At 45.2% G+C, this 24672-nt stretch overlaps 1 protein-coding gene across 1 annotated transcript; it reads right to left on the reverse strand.

Annotated features, from left to right (window-relative positions):
- Positions 1-20514: 20514 nt before the first annotated feature.
- On the reverse strand, positions 20515-22857 carry TMEM158 (transmembrane protein 158). The gene has a single exon (XM_083406997.1). It carries the CDS (start codon positions 22437-22439, stop codon positions 21555-21557), a length of 885 nt encoding a protein of 294 aa, XP_083263123.1. The 5' UTR covers positions 22440-22857; the 3' UTR covers positions 20515-21554.
- Between the last annotated feature and the right edge of the window lie 1815 nt (positions 22858-24672).

Raw genomic sequence — 24672 nt, forward strand, 5'->3', positions numbered from 1 at the left:
GATTTGGCGCTTCTGCACATGCTCGAAGCGCAATTTAGTGCTTCCGCGCATATGCGAGCAGCAAAACCCGTTCCGGTACTTCCAGGTTTCCTGCGGTCTGCAACCCAAAAACACGTAACCTGAAGCGTCCGTAACATGAGGTATGACTGTATATTCAAAGCAGCCTCTGAACTATGACGAATGTGGAAATCACTTTAAAAGATGCTTCCCTAGCACCCTCTTGATGTCTCCGACAACAAATCCTTTCCATTCCAGGCAGCAGAGAGTTTCTGGCAAGTGTAGACCAAGACATCAGAAGGGCTCCTTTGCTGGGAGAGGCTGTTTTAAAGCGTAAGTTTTAATTCAAACGATCTGGCTTCCCCAGACTTTAAATCGCAGCTCCCATCTCTGCTGCTGCACAAAGTGCACCTAGAGAGTTGATGGTGTTAAATGCGTTTGCACACTATTCCAGAGCACAAAGGATGGTTTGGCTCCTGCTAAAGGCAGGTTGTCTAGGAAACCAGAGCTAAAGTTGCTATTCCAGACCTGAGCCAGAGAAGAGACTGAATGCCGCAAAACTCGCGTGCCTATACTGTAGGTGTTTGGAATCAATGTGGGGAAGAGTAAAAGGACCAGACTTCATCTAAATTGTATCCAAATGTGAAATAGGACTTACATCGTCTACTGCCTTGTGATCTTTTGGATCCTATTCCACTCAGTACATCACACTCCCCCACAACAAACACTCTGTGAGGTGAGTGGGGCTGAGAGACTTCAAAGAAGTGTGACTGGCCCAAGGTCACCCAGCAGCTGCATGTGGAAGAGTGGGGAAGCGAACCTGGTTCACCAGATTACGAGTCTACCGCTCTTAACCACTACACCACACTGGCTCCCAGAGGTTGAGGATCAGAGTTTTCCTTCTAGAGGGGCTACTTTCCCAGGTTGACGAGCCCCATCAGCACCCAGAAGGACTACTAATTTAAATGTAGCATATATCCTACCTTTCAGTTTCTTAAGGCGACTAACAGAATAAATCAAAATCAAATTTGAGCTCGTAATCCAGAAGCATCATAGCCAGACATTGGAGAGACCTGTCAGGAGTAAGCATGGACCAATGGTACCAAATAGTATGGGAAACAGCCCTACTAGAAAAATTAACTAATAAACTGAAACTGACACGGGGACAAACAGAAGAAGACGCCTTCACCCCAGTATGGCTCCCCTTTATCACATACACAGCCCAACAGGACAAGGACAATAATCCACCAACAGCATACAAATCAATATGGCTAACCTGATCCAAAACACCCACCCACCTCACTCACACACGAAAACAAAGATCACCACAGCCAATCACAAGCAAACAATCACACCCTAGGCCAACCCCAACCTCTCTCACCACCAAAGGAACACAAGTGAACAACACAAGCAACGCTGACACCAAACTCTACATACATTAAACATAATAGAAACACCGCCACCCGACCCCATCCCCATCCATCTTCCCTCTCTCCACCCCCCTTTCTTTTTTCTTTTTCTTTTTTCTTCTCCCTCTAATGCCTCAGTAAATGAAACGGATTTGTAAAAATGTTACATGGGGGGAAAAATACGAGGCATTATACTTCTGTAAAACAAGAAAATCCTTAATAAAATATCAAGATGGGGAAAGCAAAAAAAATAAATAGAGTAAATGGAGTAAGCAGATAGGGTGGCCAGAAGCATGTGATATGGACACCTGTGGTTTAACTTGCTTGCTGGAGTTTCCCACAGTAGTCTGTCTGAAACAGATCTCTTCCTCTGCATGTGGCAGTCCAGTGGCCTGGACTGAGTAAGCTGACCTATAGGTAGCTTATATATAATGTTCTCCTCAGCAGTTGGGAGGGTAGCACTGAACTCGGAGGTTTTTTGTCCCTTAAATCTAGTTTCTAAATTTTCCTGTCATCTTTTTGTTATGAACGTGTTTTTGCTATTCTCATATTTTGATAGCTCCGTGCGTTTGGATTTCTGATGTCCAGAGAATTATCTTCAGTACAGGACAGTTCTTCGTAAAATCTGGCATCTAAGCATTTTTGCCCGAACATCAAACTGAATTTCCAAAATCTGGGATTTTAGAAAGTGTGGCCTTCAAGTGGAAATTTGCATGTTTCAAAGGAGGGAAAAAAGCCCATTTCATGGCAGAACAGAATGTTCTCTCACCCCCACTCTCGGCTTTTAGAGGGTGCTTCTATTGAGGAGGAAATTATAGCTAGCTGAATAACAAGATACTGTGCCATAAGAGAGTTTTAGAAGCATAGATAGAGACTCTGTTACTGTAACAGTTATGTGTGTGCTTAAGGGGAAAAAAGTTCATTGGCAGATAAAGACTCCCTATGATGCAGCTTCAAAATTGCTCTGCAAAATACAAGTAGTCACATATTAATGTTTGCTGTAAAGTAGGAAGAAAATGTAGCCTTGGAGCTGAATTTTGATTACAGTATGAGTCTCTCTATAATCATACCCTGCAAAGTCCAATTGTCTAATTGGAGAACAAGCAGCGCTTTGCACATTGCACTCTGGGAAATAAGCACTATTGAAATGCATGCTGGGAATAACAGTACTCTTAATTTCTCCTGTTGGTCATTATTTTCCGCACAACAATGTTCCTCATCTTACTCTGCCTCTAATGCTATTGGCAGGGTTTTACATCGCCGGCATCAGAGCAGCTAATAGCAATGGAACTGGTTGCAATTACTCGAAGTCCACAAATCTGAGCAAAGTGTACATTTGGCAAATTATTTACTAAACATAGCTAATTTGTATTTCCATGATACGGGTTTGAAAGAGTATTGCTATTTTCTGTTGCTTCGTTCTTTGTCTTGGCATGTCTTTACGTAACCAGGACTCTTTCAAATTTCAGGGAAAGGGAGAAATTTTTTAAGGGAGAAGAAGAAAGGAAGGTTTAGAGGCCTGCTGTTCAAAATTAAGGCAATTGGGTTTGTGCTTTAAAATGCGTAATTACAGAAATGTTACCGACACATGTTGAACAGTCCTTCTAGCAGCCTCTTCACAACTTTATACCTGTCCTGTCTCGCCAGAAATTTGAGTTATTCCGAACAGAAGTAAGTGCAGCCCTCATCAAAAACTCTGTGGGGAAAATACCTGAAAAAATGCCATATTTTATGGTGTTCGGTGAACATAGATCTGTTACCATGGAGATAAGTTTGACAAAGAGCGATATGCATGATGATTTGCAGGCAATCCCTACTTGTGCAATGCCTGCCCCTCTTACCTTAAAAGAAAGAAAAAACCCACAGCAAGATAACTCACATTCTCCCTGCCCTTAATTTTATTATTTTCATAATCATCACATTCTATATACATTTTAGAAACAAAGATTACCCATGTTTATCCCCAGAGGCCCCAGAAGTACATTATAAAAGCCTGTACTTTTGTAAGTAACAGTATCCATCTGCAAAACATGTTGTTGTTATTTAATCCACGAAATAGTAATAAAGCTTTGGGACTGTTCTTTGGCTTTCTGGAGTATTTGTGAACGTAAACCTCTACCATTCCTCTTGCCAGTCTCTTTTTTTAAAATAATTTTTTAAATTGATTTTCAAAAATAAAGAAAGAAGAGGAAGGAAAAGAACAAGAGAGAAAAAGAATAATGTTACATCAAAATATCATAGAAAATTCCACATATTGAGATTGCTCTGAATCTCCTGACTCCCCCCCCCCCCCCCGTCCCATCCTTGGGTCCTCTGATGTGTGTGAGAAAAATGAATGCTTAGGGCATTCACCAATGCTCTTTAAAGTTATGCATCAAGTGGTTGGGGAAATGACAGCAGTTTTCTGGGAGGAAGGGCCTCCAGTAGTTAGGGGAAGCAATCGCCCTATAATGGTGTAAATAACATTGAAGAGTAATGGAGCCCCGTCATTCATTTCCAATTGTAAATATACACAATGCACATCTTATTAACTGAATTTACAGTTGGAAAGTTATGGTCATTGGTAAGTTGAAATTAAAACTATAACCCAATTATATTTGCTCTTTCAAAACTCGATTTCCCTGATCTGTAGGCAGAAAGTCAATCTCAATTAAATTGATGTTTGCTACAAATACAAAGTGTAATAAGAGTACAAATATTGTCCACTGGCTATTCAAACTGTTATTGAAGTGCATATATTCATGTTTATGATCTGAATACTAATCTGGGGATATCTACAAATAGAATGAAATTAATAGAATTGAGCATTGCCTGAAATCATTGCAGATTTCTGGGTCGGTGGGTGAGAGACACAGAAAAGCTACAGGCTTGTGTGCATATTTTAACTTCAGTGAAGTGTCATTCCCCACCCTAAAGTGTGGTTTGGATTAGGAACAGTTGCATGTGAAATAGCTCCATATAATTTGTGGAATTCAGTGGCGTAGCGTGGGGGGTGCAGGGGGGGCCGGCCGCACTGGCCGCAACATCTGGGGGTTAGGGTTAGGGGGCGCAACTCCACGGGTTAGGGGGCACAAATCCACGGGTTAGGGGGCGCAAATTACTTGCCTTGCCCCGGGTGCTGACAACCCACGCTACACCACTGGTGGAATTTAAGTGCAATTGTGAGCAACAATGATACTAGAATGATGAGTGACTAGCCCTATTTAAGAACTTATCCTTATACATTTCTCATTATGGAGATGGGCTCACATGCCACATCTTTTCTCCTGCCTTTTGCACTGGGCTCTTGGGAACACAAGGAGGGGTCTGTACCAGCAAGCAAGCCCAAGGGTCACCCAATATTGGTGGTACAGTACAGTACTCACCTAGTACTGAAATGAATCCCCACTCCTGTTTTTGTATAAAGCAAGTCACCGGGTTTGCAGTTCCACAGTGCCAATGCGTCAAAGGGTTTGCGTGGCCCTACTCAAAGTGTTCGCTGTAGGGGCCGCCTCTACAACACTTAACCTAGCATCCATGGGAGCCATGAAGCCATGGCAGAGGCCTGTAGCGCCACCTGGTGCCTCGCTGACCTCGGTGATCGGCATGTCTGTGCCTTGCAGTATATTGAATGTATTGACCTTATATGATGATGGGTGCTGTAAAGCCGTGATTGGGCATGTAACGTGAGACATTGGCAGACGGCCATGCAGGCGAGGAGACAAAGGATAAAAAAATATATATATACCGAAGAGGAGAGAAGTTCGAATGAGCTGCCCTCCACCATGAAAATATTGCGGTCTCTCTGTGTGTTTTTCTATGCTGTGCACCCCATTTGTGACGGCTGGTTTCCGTCAGCATCCTCTGCAAGGGAAGCGGGCAGAGCAACAATCAGAAGCATAGCATGGGCTCTGGCAACCCACGCTATGCCACTGGCAACAATAATACCCTTGCTTCCCTCTTGATCAGTGATGAGGACCCTGTGCCATTCTAGCATGGCTGACGGTCAGGGACAGTCTAGTGCAGCAACATCTGGGAGTTCCCTATTCCTGTTCTAACTACAGAGGGTGACCAAACCAGGTTACCTGTCCCTGTATAGGCCCACATAAGACCACTTAGATCACCTGGGGAAATTCTACTCATGGCACCCTACAGAACACCATAAGGCAATAACCCAAGAATGGGCATGTTCTGCTACTGCTCCTGCATTATGGAATGAACTCCCCTCTACACTATAAGGAACAATAACCATTTGCTGCATCAGAGGCGTTGGAAAGCCTTTTTACCCAGGCTTTCCTTGATCCGTTAGATCGGACCCTGTTTTGTGTGTTTGAATCCCCTGCTACTGCTTCGTATACTTTTATACACTTTTATCCCGCTGTTTTTTATTGGTTTTGCTGCTCTTTGGTTCTAAAGAGAGCTTACCCCACTAAGAGATTTTTAAAAAGATATTAAATAAAGGAAATAAACCTGCTACAGCTGACTCAAAGCAGCCATGTTGCAAGGGGTAATTGAGAAATTTTCAAAATAGTATGGAAAACAATTCTGATGTTTCCATCCCTCTTTCCACTGCATTGCTAACCCCAAAATTTCCTGTGATTCCACACAGAACCAGGTTTGATGAAGACTGTGTTACGGTGTTTTATTGTTGGTATGATATACACACTCCCAATACATAAGACAATGGAATATACTGTATACCTGAAGGTGCATCTCCACCCCTATCGTTCAGCCCGGACACTGAGATCCAGCGCCGAGGGCCTTCTGGTGGTTCCTTCATGGCGAGAAGTGAGGTTACAGGGAACCAGACGGAGGGCCTTATCGGTAGTGGCGCTCCCCCTTCAGATGTGAAGGAAATAAGCAGCTATCTTCTCTTTAAAAGACATCTGAAGGCAGCCCTGTTGAGGAAAGTTTTAAATATTTAATGCTGTATTGTTTTTCACACTTGATTGGAAACCGCCCAGATGGGCTGGGGGAACTCAGCCAGATGGGCGGGGTATAAATAATAAATTATTATTATTATTATTATTATTATTATTATTATTATTATTATTATTATTTTGTACATATTCTTTCATTGCCCACAAACCTGCACATGTAAATTGAAGTGGTATGACATATCCTCCACAAGCATTGTTCTGGGCACTGAAATGCACAGATGGGCTCCACAAACAACAAAGACAAGTCGGCCAAATTAACATTTGCAATCTGTAGCAACATCCTCGGTTTGTTGTTATTAATGGTATGCGCATTCGCAGTGACACTTTTTCAACAATGGCTCAGAATGCCACCTGGTGTGCAGGTTTATTAGTAAATGTGGCTACTTTTCTCAATCCACGCATACTTTAGCCATAAGGTTTCAGAAAAATATCTAAAACAATTTATTCAGTGTCAGGAGTCCAGGTTCCCAACTTGATAACATGGTAAAGGTAAAGGGACCCCTGACCATTAGGTCTAGTTGTGACCGACTCTGGGGTTGCGGTGCTCATCTCGCTTTATTGGCCGAGGGAGCCGGCGTACAGCTTCCGGGTCATGTGGCCAGCATGACTAAGCCGCTTCTGGTGAACCAGAGCAGTGCACGGAAATGCCGTTTACCTTCCTGCTGGAGGGATACCCATTTATCTACTTGCACTTTGACGTGCTTTCGAACTGCCAGGTTGGCAGGAGCAGGGACCGAGCAACGGGAGCTCACCCCGTCGCAGGGATTTGAACCACTGACCTTCTGATCGGCAAGTCCTAGGCTCTGTGGTTTAACCCACAGCGCCACCTGCGTTCCAATAACACAGTAAGCGGAGGTAATTAAAAGTGGATTTATTTCAAAAACAAACAGATAGCGCCGGACAGCTCTAACAAAGCCTCCGGCACCATTACTCAAGATGACCCTTCTGAAGACTCCTTCCGGTGTTGACAGAAGATATTGAACTTACGACCCTTGAGCTTTCTATCTAGCAGCCCTCCCATTCGCCGTCTCTTTGGACATAGTGAATCAGGGCCAATCTCTTCCTGTTCTGAGAGGCTGTCTCTGAGACTGTTTGTTTGTGCCTTTTTGTGCTTCCTACGAGCTTTGGCTGTGCTCCAGCCTGCTCCCAGCTACTGCCTCATCAGCCAGCCCGTCCAGGTCAGGAAGAGCTGAAGTCTGCAGCTGCCGGCTCTCCCCTGCCTGACTAACATCTAAGCCTCTCTGTTCCTGGCTGCTTTCTGCAGGTGGCTGCAAACCTTTGCTGGAGGCAGGCTCATTCCTGACATTCAGGTATCAGCTTTTAATAGTTTGATCTTAAAATATTCTGCCCCGCAAGTCCTTACATTTGATCGCAGCACCTGCTGAAACAGACATGGCAGTCCAATTACCACTTTGACATTTAAGCTAAGTGTCAGCCTGTAAACAGTTTCCACTTTCCAGGGATTATAAAAAGTAGGTGTAAGGATGTGTCACACAACCTGAACATTAGGCTGATTGGCCAAAATCCTGGAGACCAAATTAACAGATAAACTGACAAGCTCAAGCTCTGTTAGACCGGATCTCATTTTCTTGTCTTAGAAAGATGTATTATGTTGTGCACTGTGGTTTGCTGTTGTTTTATTGATTGGAGTTTAGAAATTACTTGTAATTGTTGAGTGGATTTCTGTTCAATTTTGAAATGCTGATATTTAATATTATTTTATATTATTTGACTGAATGTTGAATGTTATTTTATTTGCATATTGTATATTGTATTATGCATATTGTCTTATTTATATGATGTTAGCCGCTCTGAGCCTGGCTTTGGCTGGGGAGAGCGGGATACAAATAAAATTTATTATTATTATTATTATTATTATTATTATTATTATTATTATTATGTACCACGGGCAGCCCAATCTTATATATGCTTATCTGGAAACAAGTCCCACTGAATCAAGTGCAATACCCTCCAATATTTCTCTAATGAAAATAGAGATGATGATGATGGTGATGATAATAATAATAATAATAATAATAATACCCCACCCATCTGACTGGGGAGCTTCTAGTAAAACATTAAACATCAAAAAAACTTCCCTATACTGGGCTGCCTTCAAATGGCTCAGGGGTCACATAACTCCATACCCTCCAATATTTATCTGATGAAAATAGGGACGTCCTAAGGAAAAGTGGGACATTCTAGGATCAAATCAGGAACTGAGACAGCTTCTGTAAATCCGGGACTGTCCCTGGAAAATTGAGGCGCTTGGAGGCTCTGTAAGTGTGCAAGAGATTGCTGCCTTCGTGGGAGAGAGGGAAAAAGGATAATGGCACTTTCCCAGCCCTGTGTAGAAATAAAAATGCAGATATACTGCTACAATATGAGACAACCGCTGCCTTTGAAGCCCTTCTCCTACTAAGGACCTCTGATTAACGGAAGAAGTGGGCATTTAACTAAGATGAAGGGCTCTCTACAATCATTTTGCTAGTCAGATGTAAAAGACACAAAGGGCTTGATTTAATGGCTATTGCTGTACTTGAAACATCAGCAAACTGACTAAACTTTCTGCTTCTGTTCTAACTATTAAAAAAAAAAGTCTGCAGCAAGGTCTTCCAGATGTTTTTCGTCTTCAATTTCCATTGACTTCCATTTGCCAGCATGGCCAGTTGTCAAGGGTAATCCAGCAACATCTAGCAGGTCACCGGTTCCCATCTATGACCTTCACACAGTGGCGTAGCATGGGAGGTGCAGGGGGGGCCGGCCGCACCGGGCGCAACATCTGGGGGGGGCACTCGCACTTGCAGCTCTCTGCCCCTACCTGGCTCACTCACTCTCTCTCACTGCAGTGCTGGCTGTGCGAATCCGATCCGAGCCGCCGGGTCGCCACCCACTGTGGAGGGGAGGGTGCCAGGCGTGCAGTGCGGTGCGGAGAGAGAGCGAGGGGCTATCTGGGGGAGGGACAGTATAGCGGGGGGGGCGCAAATTACTTGCCTTGCCCTGGGTCACCGCCCACTGTGGAGGGGAGGGTGCCAGGCGTGCGGTGCGGTGCGGAGAGAGAGCGAGGGACTATCTGGGGGAGGGACAGTGCAGCGGGGGGCCCCCGCAAATTACTTGCCTTGCCCCGGGTGCTGACAACCCACGCTACGCCACTGCCTTCACATAATGGTCCATTTTCACATAGAGTGCTGGTGGCAGTGCAGCACTACAAACATGAGCAAAAGTGAGGCTCGGGTATCTTTCTCCCACTGCCCCTAACCCTGAAGACGGAGATTGCAAACATCAGTTTCTGCTTCTGAACTAATTTAGAGACCCCAGTGGCAAAGTTCCTAAGTTCAGGCTTTAAGATGAAACTCATTTACCCCCTTCAAACAAGCCAGGATCGAGCCATAGTTTATGATGCTGGTTTGTTCACAAACCATAGTTTAAGCAAACCATAGTTGGATGTAGCAGAGCACTTGAAGTAGTTCAACAGTGAAGCGTATGCTCAGGCTTTCTTCTTCAAGGCTATGCTTCAATAAAGGTAAAGGTACCCCTGACCGTTAGGTCCAGTCGCGGATGACTCTGGGGTTGCGCACTCATCTCACTCCATAGGCCAAGGGAGCTTCCGGGTCATGTGGCCAGCATGACTAAGCCGCTTCTGTCGAAACCAGAGCAGTGCATGGAAACACCGTTTACCTTCCTGCCGGAGCGGTACCTATTTATCTACTTGCACTTTGATGTGCTTTTGAACTGCTAGGTGGGCAGGAGCAGGGACCAAGCAACGGGAGCTCACCCTGTCGCAGGGATTCGAACCGCCGACCTTCTGATCGGCAAGCCCTAGGCTCTGTGGTTTAGACCACAGCACCACCTGCGTCCAATGCTTCAATATCCCCCCTTTAATAAATCTTTAGTTAAAACCTCATCATTTCACTCATGTTGGTGCCCATCTCATGCCTAAGCAACAAGAGCATTCTGAGTGAATTGGTGGCAATGAAAAAATTTAAGAAGCACAAATATTTGTGTTTATACGTAAAAAGTAAGGTTTAGCAACTGGTTTCCCTGGGAAATATGAATATTCTTTCTAATGCCAGTATGCTGTAGTTCCTCTACGTCTGAAGAAGAGTGAGGTAAGGGGGTGCTATTGGATTGTTGTTTTTATTTTTATTATATATTTTGTGGTCTTATATTTTGATTTTATTCTTTGAACTGCCCTGAGATCCCTGGGTATACGTAAAGTATCTATCTATCTATCTGTCTATCTATCTATCATCTACAATAATGACCCAGAGCAGAATAATTTTTCCTGTAATGGGGGAAAGATTTGTTACCATTCCATAAACTAGATTTAAATAGAACTGGCTTCAACTAGATACATGAGCTACCCACTCTCTAAAGCAGAGCTTTTCAAACTTTTCATGTTGGTGACATAGTTTTTAGACATGCATCATTTTGTGGCACAGTAAATCAGTTTTACTAGCAAACCGGAGGTTAAAAGAACCCATTTCCAGCTCTGGGAGAAATGCAGGGAGTGTTTGTGCGACACACTGCAGCCGACACACTCATGTGTCACGACACACAGTTTGGAAAGCTCTGCTCTAAAGCAATAACCTTTATCCCAAGCTGGCATGGGCAGTGCAGGAGACAATTCTGGACTAAGACTCTTTTAAAGTTTTCTTGAATATTCTCTTTTATTTTTCATATGAACACCACTCCTTGCGCTAGACTTCAACCAATGAAGTAAAAACAAAACGATCTTGTTAAATCTAACTCATCTACAAAAGATGGACTGTGTTGTTTTGGGCACATACAGAAGTTAGAAGCAGTGGTGGTGTTTTTTTAGGGTTGCCATATTCCCAGAAGTGAAAATCCAGGCAAAAGTTGTTGAGCTTTTCTGGGGAACATCTGGGATTTTAAAATAAAAGAAATATATATATATATATATATATTTGCTTTCGTAGATTTTCACGGGTACAGGAATGCAGGTTTTGGTGTCCTCGGGTGTCTTCCCGTGTAAAAGTTGGGGTGTCTAGGCGACGTTTCGACGAGGTCTCACTCGTCATCTTCAGGCTGGTGCTTTCGGCTTCTTGTTACTGGAACAGAGCAGGATCTCAGTGTTTGAGTTCCTATAAATACTGTTGAGGAGGTGTGGTGTATAGCCTCCAATGTTCTGGGCAGAGAGGAGGTTCCCAGGCTAGTGTGCCTTTTCTTCTTTTGTTCCTTAATTACTTGAGGGATATCTTGGGTGATTTCTTGAGTGATTTCCTGAATCCCACTTAGGTGGGTCATTAGGTGTGGATTAGTTGCTAAAGCCTTCGTGTCTTGAACTCTTGAACTTTGTGAAGAGTTTTTCTGAGAAGATGGCTGTACTGCACTTGGTTGTGCTCTGGCTTGGCTTCGTGTATAGGGGCGAGCTGTGGTTTTGTGGCCTGTGCCAGCCAGATCTGTGTAGGGATTGCAGGGGGGTGCAGCATCCGGAGGTGCCACCCTGGTTTGGCTACTGGATGGTGTCTGTAATTTATCTGTGGAGAGGGTCTGGGTTTGGGTCTGGTGTGGTTGATTGGTGACGGCGTTCTGTGTGCCTCTGGATCTGGTGTCAGATTTTGTGGGGAGGGCTAATTTCCAGATGTCTGGCAAGCGGGATGTGTCGTCACGCTTGTTCATGTTGTGAGGGTGTTTCTCTATCTCGATGGCTTCCATGATTATTCTCTTGTGGTGATGTTCCATGTTAAAGAGCAATTTGGAATCTGCAAAATTAATTTCGTGTCCTGTTTCTTTCATGTGTTGGAAAAGAGAGGAAGTTTTTTCTTCTTTTTTGACGGCATTCTTGTGTTCTGCGATCCGTGCATTTATTCGTCTGTTTGTTTGTCCAATGTACGTGGCTGGGCAGACTTTGCAGGGTATTTCATAGACCCCTTGGTTTTCCAACTGAATTTTATCCTTGGGGTTTCTGAGGATATTGGCTATTTTTTGGTTGGTGCAAAAGGCTGTTTTGATATTGTGTTTATGGAGGATTTTGCTAATTTTATCTGTAGTGCCCTTGATATAAGGAAGGAGGGCTATGCCATTGTTTTCTTCTGTGTCTTGGTTTTTGGGGGGTGTTTCTTTTTGGATTAGCTTCGTAACCCTGTTTTGCTGGTATCCATTGGCAATTAACACATTTGAGAGATTCTGTAACTCAGTTGTCAAGTGGTCTTCGTCAGCCAGGCGTTTGGTTCTGGAGATGAGAGTCTTGGCTACGGAGTTTATTTGTGCAGGGTGGTGGTGTGATTGTGCATGTAAGTAGCGGTTGGTGTGTGTTTTTTTCCGGTAGATAGTGTGTCCTAGGGAGCCATCAGGTTTTTTGTAGATTAGGACGTCAAGGAAGGGAAGTTGGTTGTTGGCTTCTATTTCCATAGTGAATTGTATTTTGGGGTGTAGGCTGTTGAGATGTGTGAGGAAGCTATCCAGTTTTTCCTTCCCGTGTGGCCAAATTACAAAGGTGTCGTCAACATATCTGAGCCAAAGTTTGGGTTTGTGTTCTGACTTGTCTAAAGCATTGGTTTCAAAGTGTTCCATGTACAGGTTAGCGATGACCGGTGAGAGGGGTGATCCCATAGGTGCTCCTTCTATCTGTTTGTATCTTTGTCCATTGTGGATGAAGTACGTGTTGGTTAGGCAGTGGTTGGTCAGGTCCAAGATGTATTCGGGGGGATTGTATTTGTTTTGAATGGCTGTCAAGGCTTCATTAATGGGCACTTGTGTGAAGAGAGATACAACATCGAAGCTCACAAGTAGGTCATTGGGTTGTAGGTTTTGCTTCTTTATTGTTTCTATGAACTGGAAGGAGTTTGGAACGTGTGAAGAGATGGATTCTGCATAGGGCTGAAGTTGCTTGGCGAGAAATTTAGCGAGATTTTGTAGAGGTGAGCCTATGGAGCTGACTATTGGTCTGAGTGGTGTTCCTTCTTTGTGTATCTTGGGGAGGCCGTAGAGTTTGGGGCATCTGGATGATTTTTCTCTGGGGATGATTCTTAGCTGGATTTCTTCACTGATAGGAGAGGCTTTTATTTTGGATTTGGTGGTTTTTTCCAGATAGGTGGTGGGATCTGTTTTTATAGGTTGGTAGGTAGGGTCTTGGAGTAGATTTGATAGTTTTGCTTGGTAGTCCGATGTGTTCATCACAACAGTGGCATTACCTTTGTCTGCTGGGAGAATGATTATGTTGTTGTCTTTCCTCAGGTTGGTGAGTGCTTTCTGTTCTTCTTTGTGTAAATTGCTTCTGGGTGGTTTGCTGGAGCAGAGGATGTTGGTGACTTCAAGTCTGATTTTATTGGCTTCATCTGGATTGATTTTGGTTAGGCTAGCTAATCCATCTCTTCACACGTTCCAAACTCCTTCCAGTTCATAGAAACAATAAAGAAGCAAAACCTACAACCCAATGACCTACTTGTGAGCTTCGATGTTGTATCTCTCTTCACACAAGTGCCCATTAATGAAGCCTTGACAGCCATTCAAAACAAATACAATCCCCCCGAATACATCTTGGACCTGACCAACCACTGCCTAACCAACACGTACTTCATCCACAATGGACAAAGATACAAACAGATAGAAGGAGCACCTATGGGATCACCCCTCTCACCGGTCATCGCTAACCTGTACATGGAACACTTTGAAACCAATGCTTTAGACAAGTCAGAACACAAACCCAAACTTTGGCTCAGATATGTTGACGACACCTTTGTAATTTGGCCACACGGGAAGGAAAAACTGGATAGCTTCCTCACACATCTCAACAGCCTACACCCCAAAATACAATTCACTATGGAAATAGAAGCCAACAACCAACTTCCCTTCCTTGACGTCCTAATCTACAAAAAACCTGATGGCTCCCTAGGACACACTATCTACCGGAAAAAAACACACACCAACCGCTACTTACATGCACAATCACACCACCACCCTGCACAAATAAACTCCGTAGCCAAGACTCTCATCTCCAGAACCAAACGCCTGGCTGACGAAGACCACTTGACAACTGAGTTACAGAATCTCTCAAATGTGTTAATTGCCAATGGATACCAGCAAAACAGGGTTACGAAGCTAATCCAAAAAGAAACACCCCCCAAAAACCAAGACACAGAAGAAAACAATGGCATAGCCCTCCTTCCTTATATCAAGGGCACTACAGATAAAATTAGCAAAATCCTCCATAAACACAATATCAAAACAGCCTTTTGCACCAACCAAAAAATAGCCAATATCCTCAGAAACCCCAAGGATAAAATTCAGTTGGAAAACCAAGGGGTCTATGAAATACCCTGCAAAGTCTGCCCAGCCACGTACATTGGACAAACAAACAGACGAATAAATGCACGGATCGCAGAACACAAGAATGCCGTCAAAAAAGAAGAAAAAACTTCCTCTCTTTTCCAACACATGAAAGAAACAGGACACGAAATTAATTTTGCAGATTCCAAATTGCTCTTTAACATGGAACATCACCACAAGAGAATAATCATGGAAGCCATCGAGATAGAGAAACACCCTCACAACATGAACAAGCGTGACGACACATCCCGCTTGCCAGACATCTGGAAATTAGCCCTCCCCACAAAATCTGACACCAGATCCAGAGGCACACAGAACGCCGTCACCAATCAACCACACCAGACCCAAACCCAGACCCTCTCCACAGATAAATTACAGACACCATCCAGTAGCCAAACCAGGGTGGCACCTCCGGATGCTGCACCCCCCTGCAATCCCTACACAGATCTGGCTGGCACAGGCCACAAAACCACAGCTCGCCCCTATACACGAAGCCAAGCCAGAGCACAACCAAGTGCAGTACAGCCATCTTCTCAGAAAAACTCTTCACAAAGTTCAAGAGTTCAAGACACGAAGGCTTTAGCAACTAATCCACACCTAATGACCCACCTAAGTGGGATTCAGGAAATCACTCAAGAAATCACCCAAGATATCCCTCAAGTAATTAAGGAACAAAAGAAGAAAAGGCACACTAGCCTGGGAACCTCCTCTCTGCCCAGAACATTGGAGGCTATACACCACACCTCCTCAACAGTATTTATAGGAACTCAAACACTGAGATCCTGCTCTGTTCCAGTAACAAGAAGCCGAAAGCACCAGCCTGAAGATGACGAGTGAGACCTCGTCGAAACGTCGCCTAGACACCCCAACTTTTACACGGGAAGACACCCGAGGACACCAAAACCTGCATATATATATATATATATATACACACACACACACACACACACACACATACAGTGGTGCCTCGCAAGACGAAATTAATTCGTTCTGTGAGTTTTTTCGTTCTGTGAGTTTTTCCGTCTTGCGAAGCACCACTGTGTATTGACGGTTTCCCATAGGAATGCATTGGCGGTTAAAAAAAAAAGGTGCAAGACATTTCATCTTGTGAAGCAAGCCCATAGGGAAATCCGTCTTGCGAAGCAACTCAGAAAACGAAAAACTCTTTCGTCTTGCGAGTTTTTCGTCTTCCGAGGCATTCGTCTTGCGAGGTACCACTGTGTGTATGTATGTATATATATATATATATATATATGTATATAAAACACCCTACTTCCCATATGTCCGAGTTTTCCTGGACATTTTGCCAAGTCAGCCAAAATCCGCCTGGAGATCATTTTCAAGCACATTTCTTGGCTGTGTCTGGGAAAATCCAGACACATGGCAGCCCTAGCAAAGGTTTTATTCATTATGTCTTGATGTTTCCTAGTGCCACTTAAAGAAAGCCTGTTCTGCAAGCTCTTGGGTCTGAGTAAATTCTTGCAGGGATCCCTTGGTCTGGGGTCCCCAAACTAAGGCCCGTGGGCTGGGTAAGGCTCGAGGGACTCATTTATCCAGCCTGCGGTGACCCCTGCCACCAGCTCTTACTGGCGCTGTGCTGTGCGGCTGCCCACTTCCGAGTTGGAGGAACACCAGAAGTAGCTTGTGCGCATGTGCGTTATTTCTGGTGCACATCTGGGTCGGAGGAAGCCCGTGCACATGCGCACAAGCTATTTCCGGTGCTCCTCCGACCTGGAAGTGTGCTCAAAATAGTGTGCGCATGCGTGTGGGTATGCGCTCCTCCGCCCTCTGGCCCGCCACACGATCGGCGCTGGAGACACCGGCCCGAGGCGCAGTAAGTTTGCTGACCCCTGCCTTGGTCTGTTCAACACCACCTTAAAAGAACCGTACAGACAATGTGATGTTGGCATATTATGGCTCTCTAGCTTACCTCCTTTTCAGGGAACTGCTTTATAGAAAAAAAATACTTTTGAACATTTTCACATGCGGTATTCCCTTGGGACTGTAGTTATTAGGTTTGCTTGTTCGCTGTCACCGCTGTATTTCTTTGGTCTTGATTTACTTTGTCTGCTTCGAGACATTTCCTCCACAACAAGGACATTTCAGTCCACAAGGCTTTTCAAAGTAGATACAGTTCTCTCTTTTTGCTGTGTGCAATATAAACCTTAATGGGACCGTGACTCATGACTGAACCTGCTGGCAACTACTACAATAAATACAGCCAATTTCCTCTTATTTAATAAGCTTTGTTTTCTTCTGGTTTTGCCTTCCGTCTGTTCAAACCTTAATAAGCCAGGACATAATGATTGAGAGGGGCAGGGCCCACTTCTTCAAAAAAAGAACAGCACAAAATTGTTCCTACCTTACATGGAAAATCCCCTACCCCCTTTTCTTTTATATTTCACTTTTCCTCTAAAGCAGTGTTTCCCAAACTTGGGTCTCCAGCCGTTTTTGGACTACAACTCCCATCATCCCTAGCTAGCAGGACCAGTGGTCAAGGGTGATGGGAACTGTAGTCCAAAAAACAGTTGGAAACCCTCAAAACAGCCTTGCAAGGTAGACAAGACTGACTGACCCAAGGCCACTCAGTCAGTTTCATGGCTGAGATCTGAACCCAGGACTCCCAGGACCTATTTCAGCTCCCTGACCACTACACCACACTGCTGTGTTCATCCCCGCTTCTCATGGGTTGTGCCTGATTCTGTACTTCATTACACCTGCTTAGACTTACTGCACCCAGTAGAAAAGAGGTGATCCTCTGCTTCTGTACTGTGGGAACTGAATAAAGGAATGGAAGTAGACAGACGGCAGGCTTTATTCTGAGAAAACAGTTGCAAATGAAGCCTAAAATCACAAGAGATTTCCATATATTTTTGCCCACACAACCATTTGTGATGTTGTAAAGTGCTCTTCTTGAAACAGCGCAATTTGCCACACTTCAGTAAAAATAAATAAAAAATGGAAAGGATGAAGTCTAAAGCAGCTTCAATACTAATCAGCCAGCTTCACAGAGTTCTCCTCCCATGGCGATGAGGGTATTGTTTTGTTGTTAGACGATGGAAAGGGCATTTATCGCCAAATCTTTTCTGCCCACTTCTCACTTCTTTTTGCTGTTTATGCCCTTTCCCCTCCAGCCTGCTTTCTTTCGAAAAAGGCAAAGAATGACAGTTCTTCTGTTTTCCGTTGCTTATTATCGTCTTTAGCATTCTCATTTTGTATCTCTCTAACTTCACATCGCTTAGCAACACCAAGTCGTCCCTCAGTAAGCTGACACGCTGGTTTTCTCAGGGAATCCTGTTTTATACTGAGCAAAATATAATTTAACCTCACAGAGAAGTTAAAGGCAATGGATTTGGAGGTCATGGTTCAGCAAGTACCTAATTAAGCTGGCATTTTAACGAAGGGCCATTTAAGGAAAGTGATTTTCATACAGGTATAAAGCTTGATCTGCACAATCATGCTTTAGGGAACTTTTATCAACTCAAGTGGGTTTTGAGCGTTCTAAATCCAGATTACAAAGTTGCTTTTTGAAAGGTTTTCCAGGATGAGGCAAACTGATCTGGCTCTTCCTGAGATACCTCAGTTGGTAGAGAGTGAGACTCTTAATTTTGGGGTCATGGGTTTGAGCCTCACATTGGGCCAAAGATTTCTGCACTGCAGAGGGTTGGACTAGATGACCTCATGGTCAATTCCAACTATGATTCTAATGTCTGTAGAAGAAGCAATACTTAACTTATGGGAAGAGTGCTATTGTGCTCACATCCTGCTTTTGGGCTTCCCATAAGCATCTGCTTGGCTATTGTATTAACAGGATGCTGGACTCAGTGCGTTCTAAACTTCTACAAAACATTGTTTACTTACGTACCACCTGACACTATGGATTTATACGTACGCAGAAATAAGTATTGTGGCATTTGGTTGTTTTTCATTTCAAAGCGTAATTAGCACTCCAGCCTAAGCACATTTATGTGGGCAGTTCACCAAATTAAATGGAACTTCCAACATGCAACAAATCAGGCTGTTAGTTTTACCCATGAAAGGTGGGTCGTAGGTGACAACAGTGCCGTTCCTTTGAAATTCAAAAAGCACAGTCCAGTTTCACTGCAACATTTTTACTTCATTGGACTGTATCCTAAAACTACACAAATTTATAATTTGCATTTGGAATTTGGAAGCTTCCAGGAGGAGATGTCTATTTAGTCTGAAGCAAATGCCATTTCCTGGGACCCTACCATTTTAATTTTTGGATGCTGATCAATCAACTCAATTATAGAAGGTGAAATAGGCAAATCACTTGCTTTTCTTACGTTCTGGTAGAATGCAAATAGCTCTAACACTTGACAGATTATATATAATCTGGTTAAATAAGAACACATGTCTCCCTTGCTATCAATAGACTAATGGATCTGCCAGGTCTGAAGATTAGGTTGTCTGTATAGTTAAAGCTATGGTTTTCCCAGTAGTGATGTATGGAAGTGAGAGCTGGACCATAAAGAAGGCTGATTGCCGAAGAATTGATGCTTTTGAATTATGGTGCTGGAGGAGACTCTTGAGAGTCCCATGGACTGCAAGAAGATCAAACCGATCCATTCTGAAGGAAATCAGCCCTGAGTGCTCACTGGAAGGACAGATCCTGAAGCTGAGGCTCCAATACTTTGGCCACCTCATGAGAAGAGAAGACTCCATGGAAAAGACCCTGATGTTGGGAAAGAATGAGGGCACAAGAAGGAGACGACAGAGGATGAGATGGTTGGACAGTGTTCTCGAAGCTACTAACACGGGTTTGACCAAACTGTGGGAGGCAGTGGAAGACAGGACTGCCTGGCGTGCTCTGGTCCATGGTGTCACGAAGAGTCAGACACGATTAAACAACAAGAAACATCCCAGTCCAGCTGTCGTCAATATGTAGTCAAGTCACACAAAACTGTTGAAGCTTGATGTATCTGTACATCTTTGTTGTACATATATCGGTTCAGATAGAAATCAGATTATCGCTGTAATGCATATGGAGGGGTTTATATAGGCGCACCCATATAATTTTGGCTGTTTCTGAATTCAAAAAAAGCATGTTTGTAGGAGTGGGGTTAGAATCCATCCTTCACTGCTACTTGCAAAGATCTTTTCTGGGGTGGGAAAACACTTCAATTCTTTACGAGGAGTTTTTATTCGCAGTTTACATAGCTGTGCTATTAGAAAGTACTCTAGAATCGATCTTGCAATCCCTTATTAGCATATGGCACTATCAAAGTGCCAGGGCAAACCAAGGACAGAATAGTATCTGAAAGACTGTCCTCTTAAACTAAACACTATTTTAAAAAGTTAAATTCTATTTCTCAAAAAAAAAGAAGTTCTCGAGGTGGCTCACAGTATATATTCAAATAACAATTAAAATAGATGGTGATACAAACATGAATGGAAAGCAAGTTTGTAAGTCCTTTTTTTCTCCAGCGTCTCTCACAGCCCTGGTCCTGTTGGCGTTTGGTGGAGCAAAGATGTTAACTGCCAATGAGTTTTCACAGAATGCAGCAAAACTCACTTTGAAATTAAATCTGGTATTAGGCTGTGTCTTGGGGTCAATCACAGGTCAATGTGTATCACTATTTAATTTGCCCTGCTATTTTTTGCACTGCATTATTGCTGGTACTAGCATAAAAGATAGGTGAGTCCCTGCCAGAAATTAGGGATTGTTTAATCCTTTGAGCCACTCCATGAACTTGTAAATAAATCAGAAGTTAAAGTGAGTTCAAATATTGTGACTTGTCATTACAGAAGAACTAAGGGTTTAATTATATTGGGTGGGTGTCTTAAGCCTTTGTTCGTACCCCTAGATCTGATTTCCTTGCTGAGATTTGTGAAGTCAACCACTCTGATAAAAACAGACCAAAGTCTTAAAACGCTTCAACAAAGAAAATATCTGTATTCAGAACCCAACAGAATTACAATAGTAACCACACATTCTCTAATAAGAAACACACACATTGTAAAAGAGTGTTTCAACTCCCGGTTCTCCAGGAACAATATATATTGTATTAGCAAGTTTCAACCCTGCCCCAAAAAAGTTCCCTCTTTTGGTAAATAAAATCTTGCAGAGACAAAAGTGTATTCATATACAAATAAGTACTCTGACTCACAGCTACTTGCAAAGTGCACTGGGTTTGTGTGTGTGTGTGGTCTTTACTAAAATACTGACTTAAAAGAGTTTTAAATATATAAAGCCAATACACAGGTTTTGGTCATTTTTCTAAAAAAAAGATATGACTTTGAGCACACCAGAAATAGATCTATAAACCCCCTTAAGCGAGCTGGGGAGGGGGGGTGGTCCCCCAAAAGATCCCAGCTATAAGATTTCCACCCAAGTCCACTCTCTTCAGCACTCCACGCCAAGAAGATGGCTTTGCAGTGATCTACAAAATATATTCCTTTTCAACACTACCCCCAAAAAGCAAAGCAAGGTCAGTGCCCAAATCAGAGGCCCTTCCACGGCAATGGATCCGACCCGAATTAGATCAGGAAGCGAAAAGGAGGCAGTGCCAGATTACCAAACAGCCAGAGTTAGGCGCCGGCCTGGGGCCCCCACACCTTTTAGGGGCCCTGGGAACAAAATAAGATTGATTTGATCTCAAAGGAAAATGACAAATCAAGCTTTCGGAGTTCAATGTTATCCCACTAGAGGGGACGGGCGGCATCCAGGACAATGGATTCGACCAGGAAGCGAGGAAGAGGGAAGAAGCAAAAGGGAGGCAGGGGTGAGGCAGTGCTGGATTAAGAAATAGGCAGAGCAGGCCCCCAGGCCTTTTAGGGGCCCCGAGATTGATTTGATCTTGGAAGGAAAATGACAAATCCAGCTTTCTGAGTTGAGTGTTATCCCACTGGGAGGGCGGCAAGATTTCGATCCCCGATGGGCCTCTTCGGGGTTTCATCCGGTACTGGACGGGGGTCATTTGGCGGCTGCTGCAGCTGCTCCAGATGTGCTCCCCGAGGCGGCGGCTGCGGCGGCGCTCCTCCTCTGCTCCATGCCGTTGGGCAGGAACCCGGCGATGATGGGCACCGGCCAGATGAGGGCGGCCACGCTCCACACGATGATGACGAGCGTCATGAAGCAAGCCACCAAGGTGGACTCGATGGGCTTTCGGTTCATCCTCCAGCCGGGGTCCCCCTTCAGCTCTTCCAGGCTGAAATCGAGGCAGCAGAAATGCAGCCGGTCGCCTTGCTGCTCCGGAGAGGGCAGGGAGGAGGAGGAAGAGAGCGCGGAGGAGGAGGAGGAGGAGGCAGCGGCGGGCGCCGGGTTGGCGACCCCCGAGCGGAGGCGCCCCACGCGCCTGCCCCGAGCCCAGCTGCAGCCCACGCACAGGCGCAGATCCTGCTGGACGCCGCCGGCCGCCAGCCCGACGTGCTCGATGAGCAGCGGCGGCGGCCCCACGCGGTGGAAGGCGGCCGAGAAGAAGGCGCGCCCGCCGGGGCCGCTGGTGGAGAAGAGCACCAGGTCGCACTGGAAGCCCAGCGGGCTCCAGCGCACCAGCAGCGAGCTCAGCATCTGGCGCTGCACGCTGATATTGCACGGAGGGTCCTCGCGAGGCGGCGGCGGCTGCTGCTGCGGCTGAGGCGCCGGGGGGCGGCGGTGGGGCAAAGGGGCCGCCGTGGCAGTGGGGCGCGCTTCCTCCTCAGTGGCCGCTTCCCGCCCTCCTGAGGAGCCCGCCAAGGGCGCCGAAGAAGAGGCGTTGACGGGCGGCAGCGCCAGCTCGGGCTCCGGAGCGGACCAGCCTCGGCACGGAGGCGCCAAGGCGGCCAGCAGCGCCGGGAGGAGCAGCGCCAGCGGCGGCATGGCTTAGAGCAGCGCCCGGGGAGGCTGCATGGCGCGGCTCGTGGCCATGAGGGAAACGCGGAGAGAGCACGCTTTTCCCCCCCACCCGGCCCGGCGGAGAGGGCGGGAAAGCGGGGAGGAGACGAGCGGCTGGGTGGGGAGCGAGCGAGCGAGGCGGCCGCCGGGAGCGACTTCGAGCCGCTTCTCTCTCGCGCGCGCGCTGCGCCCGGAGCCGCCTCAGCCTCGTTGCGCCAGGCGCGAGTGGAGTGAGGGATCTTCTGAGGGGGCGGCGGCGGCGCTCCGTTCTCTCCCCGTCAGTCCCTCCTCCCTCGCCACAGGATTCCCCTTCGCTCCCTCAACCGGCGAGGATTCCCCTGTCTTTCGTCACTCCGAAGGATCTCCCTGCGCGCGCGCCCCTCCCCCCGTTCCCACGTGAAGCGAAGTCTCTCGCTTGTCGCTCCCCCCACAAAAAAAGGATCATTTCGCCTCACTGTTTTTCCATTTAATATGATACATTCACATCACCATTATCCACTTTGGCTCTTTAGAGCCTATCCACTTTCTTCCCTCCCGCCTCTTGGCTTTCAAAATTAACCTTTGTATCATTGCATTTTGTAGGTTTTCCAGTTCTAATTACACTGATTAGAAAATAGCTCAAGATTTAAATAAATATAGAAAGATAGAAAATTTATCATTACAAGTCTTCAGACAACGCTGCTAGTGATGTTAATTGCTTACAGTAATCTTTCAGGTATCCTATAAATTTACTCCAGTCCTTTTGGAATACTTGAGCATGCTGGTTTCAGATTTTTCCTTCAGCTTCTCCAGTTCTGCAAATTCCATCATCTTCATCTGCCACTCTTCCAGCTAGGGAGTTTGTTCATAGAGCAGAGTACATCCCCCCTTTTAAATAGCAGGAAGCTAGTTGCAGATTTCTTAGAATCTCTTAAGTTCTATGATTCCTGGTAAGACCCCTTTGATTCCCTCCTCAAAGAATAAAGACACAGCAGTCTTCCTTTAAAAGTAATAAGAAGTTTACTTACTTTCAGTTCACACTTGGATCCCTGAAGGCAGGCTTTAGCTTAGAGTTACAGAAGAGGGTTTGAGTTCATCCCATATGTGAATTCAGCCAGCAGTGCAGTCCAAGAGAAGAAAAAGCATCAAAAGAGGAAGGTGGCTGCGTGACTGGACCTTTTGTGGGGTCTGTAAGGGTCATGCCCACCTACCTGGTCACACGAAGGATGCTCCAGACCTACCTGGTCACATGCAAAGGACGGATGCTCCAGAGCAGGTACAACAGGAAGTTCAACTGGCTGGACCAACATTGCCCTGCATGTCCACTCTAGGCAAACAGGAAATGTTGTATTTGACTGCTTATGTTACATCTCACACCTTTCTATATTGCTCATCTTTAATGCGCTTCTCTTTCGCACGCCAACCCTTGCTCGCCTCAGGGACACCCCCGTCATCTTGACACCGCAGTTGTACAACCCCTGGACTCACTCACTCCTCCATTAACGAATATAATATTTGCAACAGAGCAGAACATTTGAGAGGATGGAAGTTTCAGGCACTGGTTCCTCTCCACACACACACACACAACTCCATGTTCCTGTAAAAAAATAACAATTAGTGGAGCACTGATATCTTTAAAGATGGTGTAGGTCTCTGGGGTATACAAGTTAACTCCTAGTGGCCAAGGTCCTTTTGCCCCCCCCCCCTATTAAAATATTTCAGGGGGCTGGGCGCCCAAAATTGATGGGCATTGCCATTCAAATGGTGTGTGTGCGTGTCACATCATGTGATCAATTATGCTGGGCAAGGCTTCCCTGCCTTCCCCCATATTTTAGTCACATTGACACACCTGGAAAAAGGTCAGCAAAGATTTCTGACTCCCAATTGTTTACCAGTGGCTGCTTCTTCTCCTTTGGCAATCACCGAGCATGACTGTCCATGAACACGGTCTTAACAGTGAGTCCATAAGTGACAGTGGAGGCCAATTCTGGATCCATGCATCCTTCCGCAGTGGGGACATAGGTTTCCGGGTGGAAGTTGATCATGGTGAGGGTTTTCCAAACATGCCTTCCTCTTAGCACATTTCTCCATTTCGTCCTGAGTTCAAGCATCTTCAACGCCCACAACACGTTTGGTAAAGGCTGCTCTCCGGTTGGAGCACTCGCAGGCCAGTGTTTCCCAGTTGTTGGTGTTTATACTACATTTTTAAAGATTTGCCTGGAGAGAGTCTTTAAACCTC

The sequence above is a fragment of the Podarcis tiliguerta genome (genome assembly GCF_965153285.1).
Source record: "Podarcis tiliguerta genome assembly, chromosome: 12".
In the NCBI taxonomy this organism is placed as follows: Eukaryota; Metazoa; Chordata; class Lepidosauria; order Squamata; family Lacertidae; genus Podarcis; species Podarcis tiliguerta.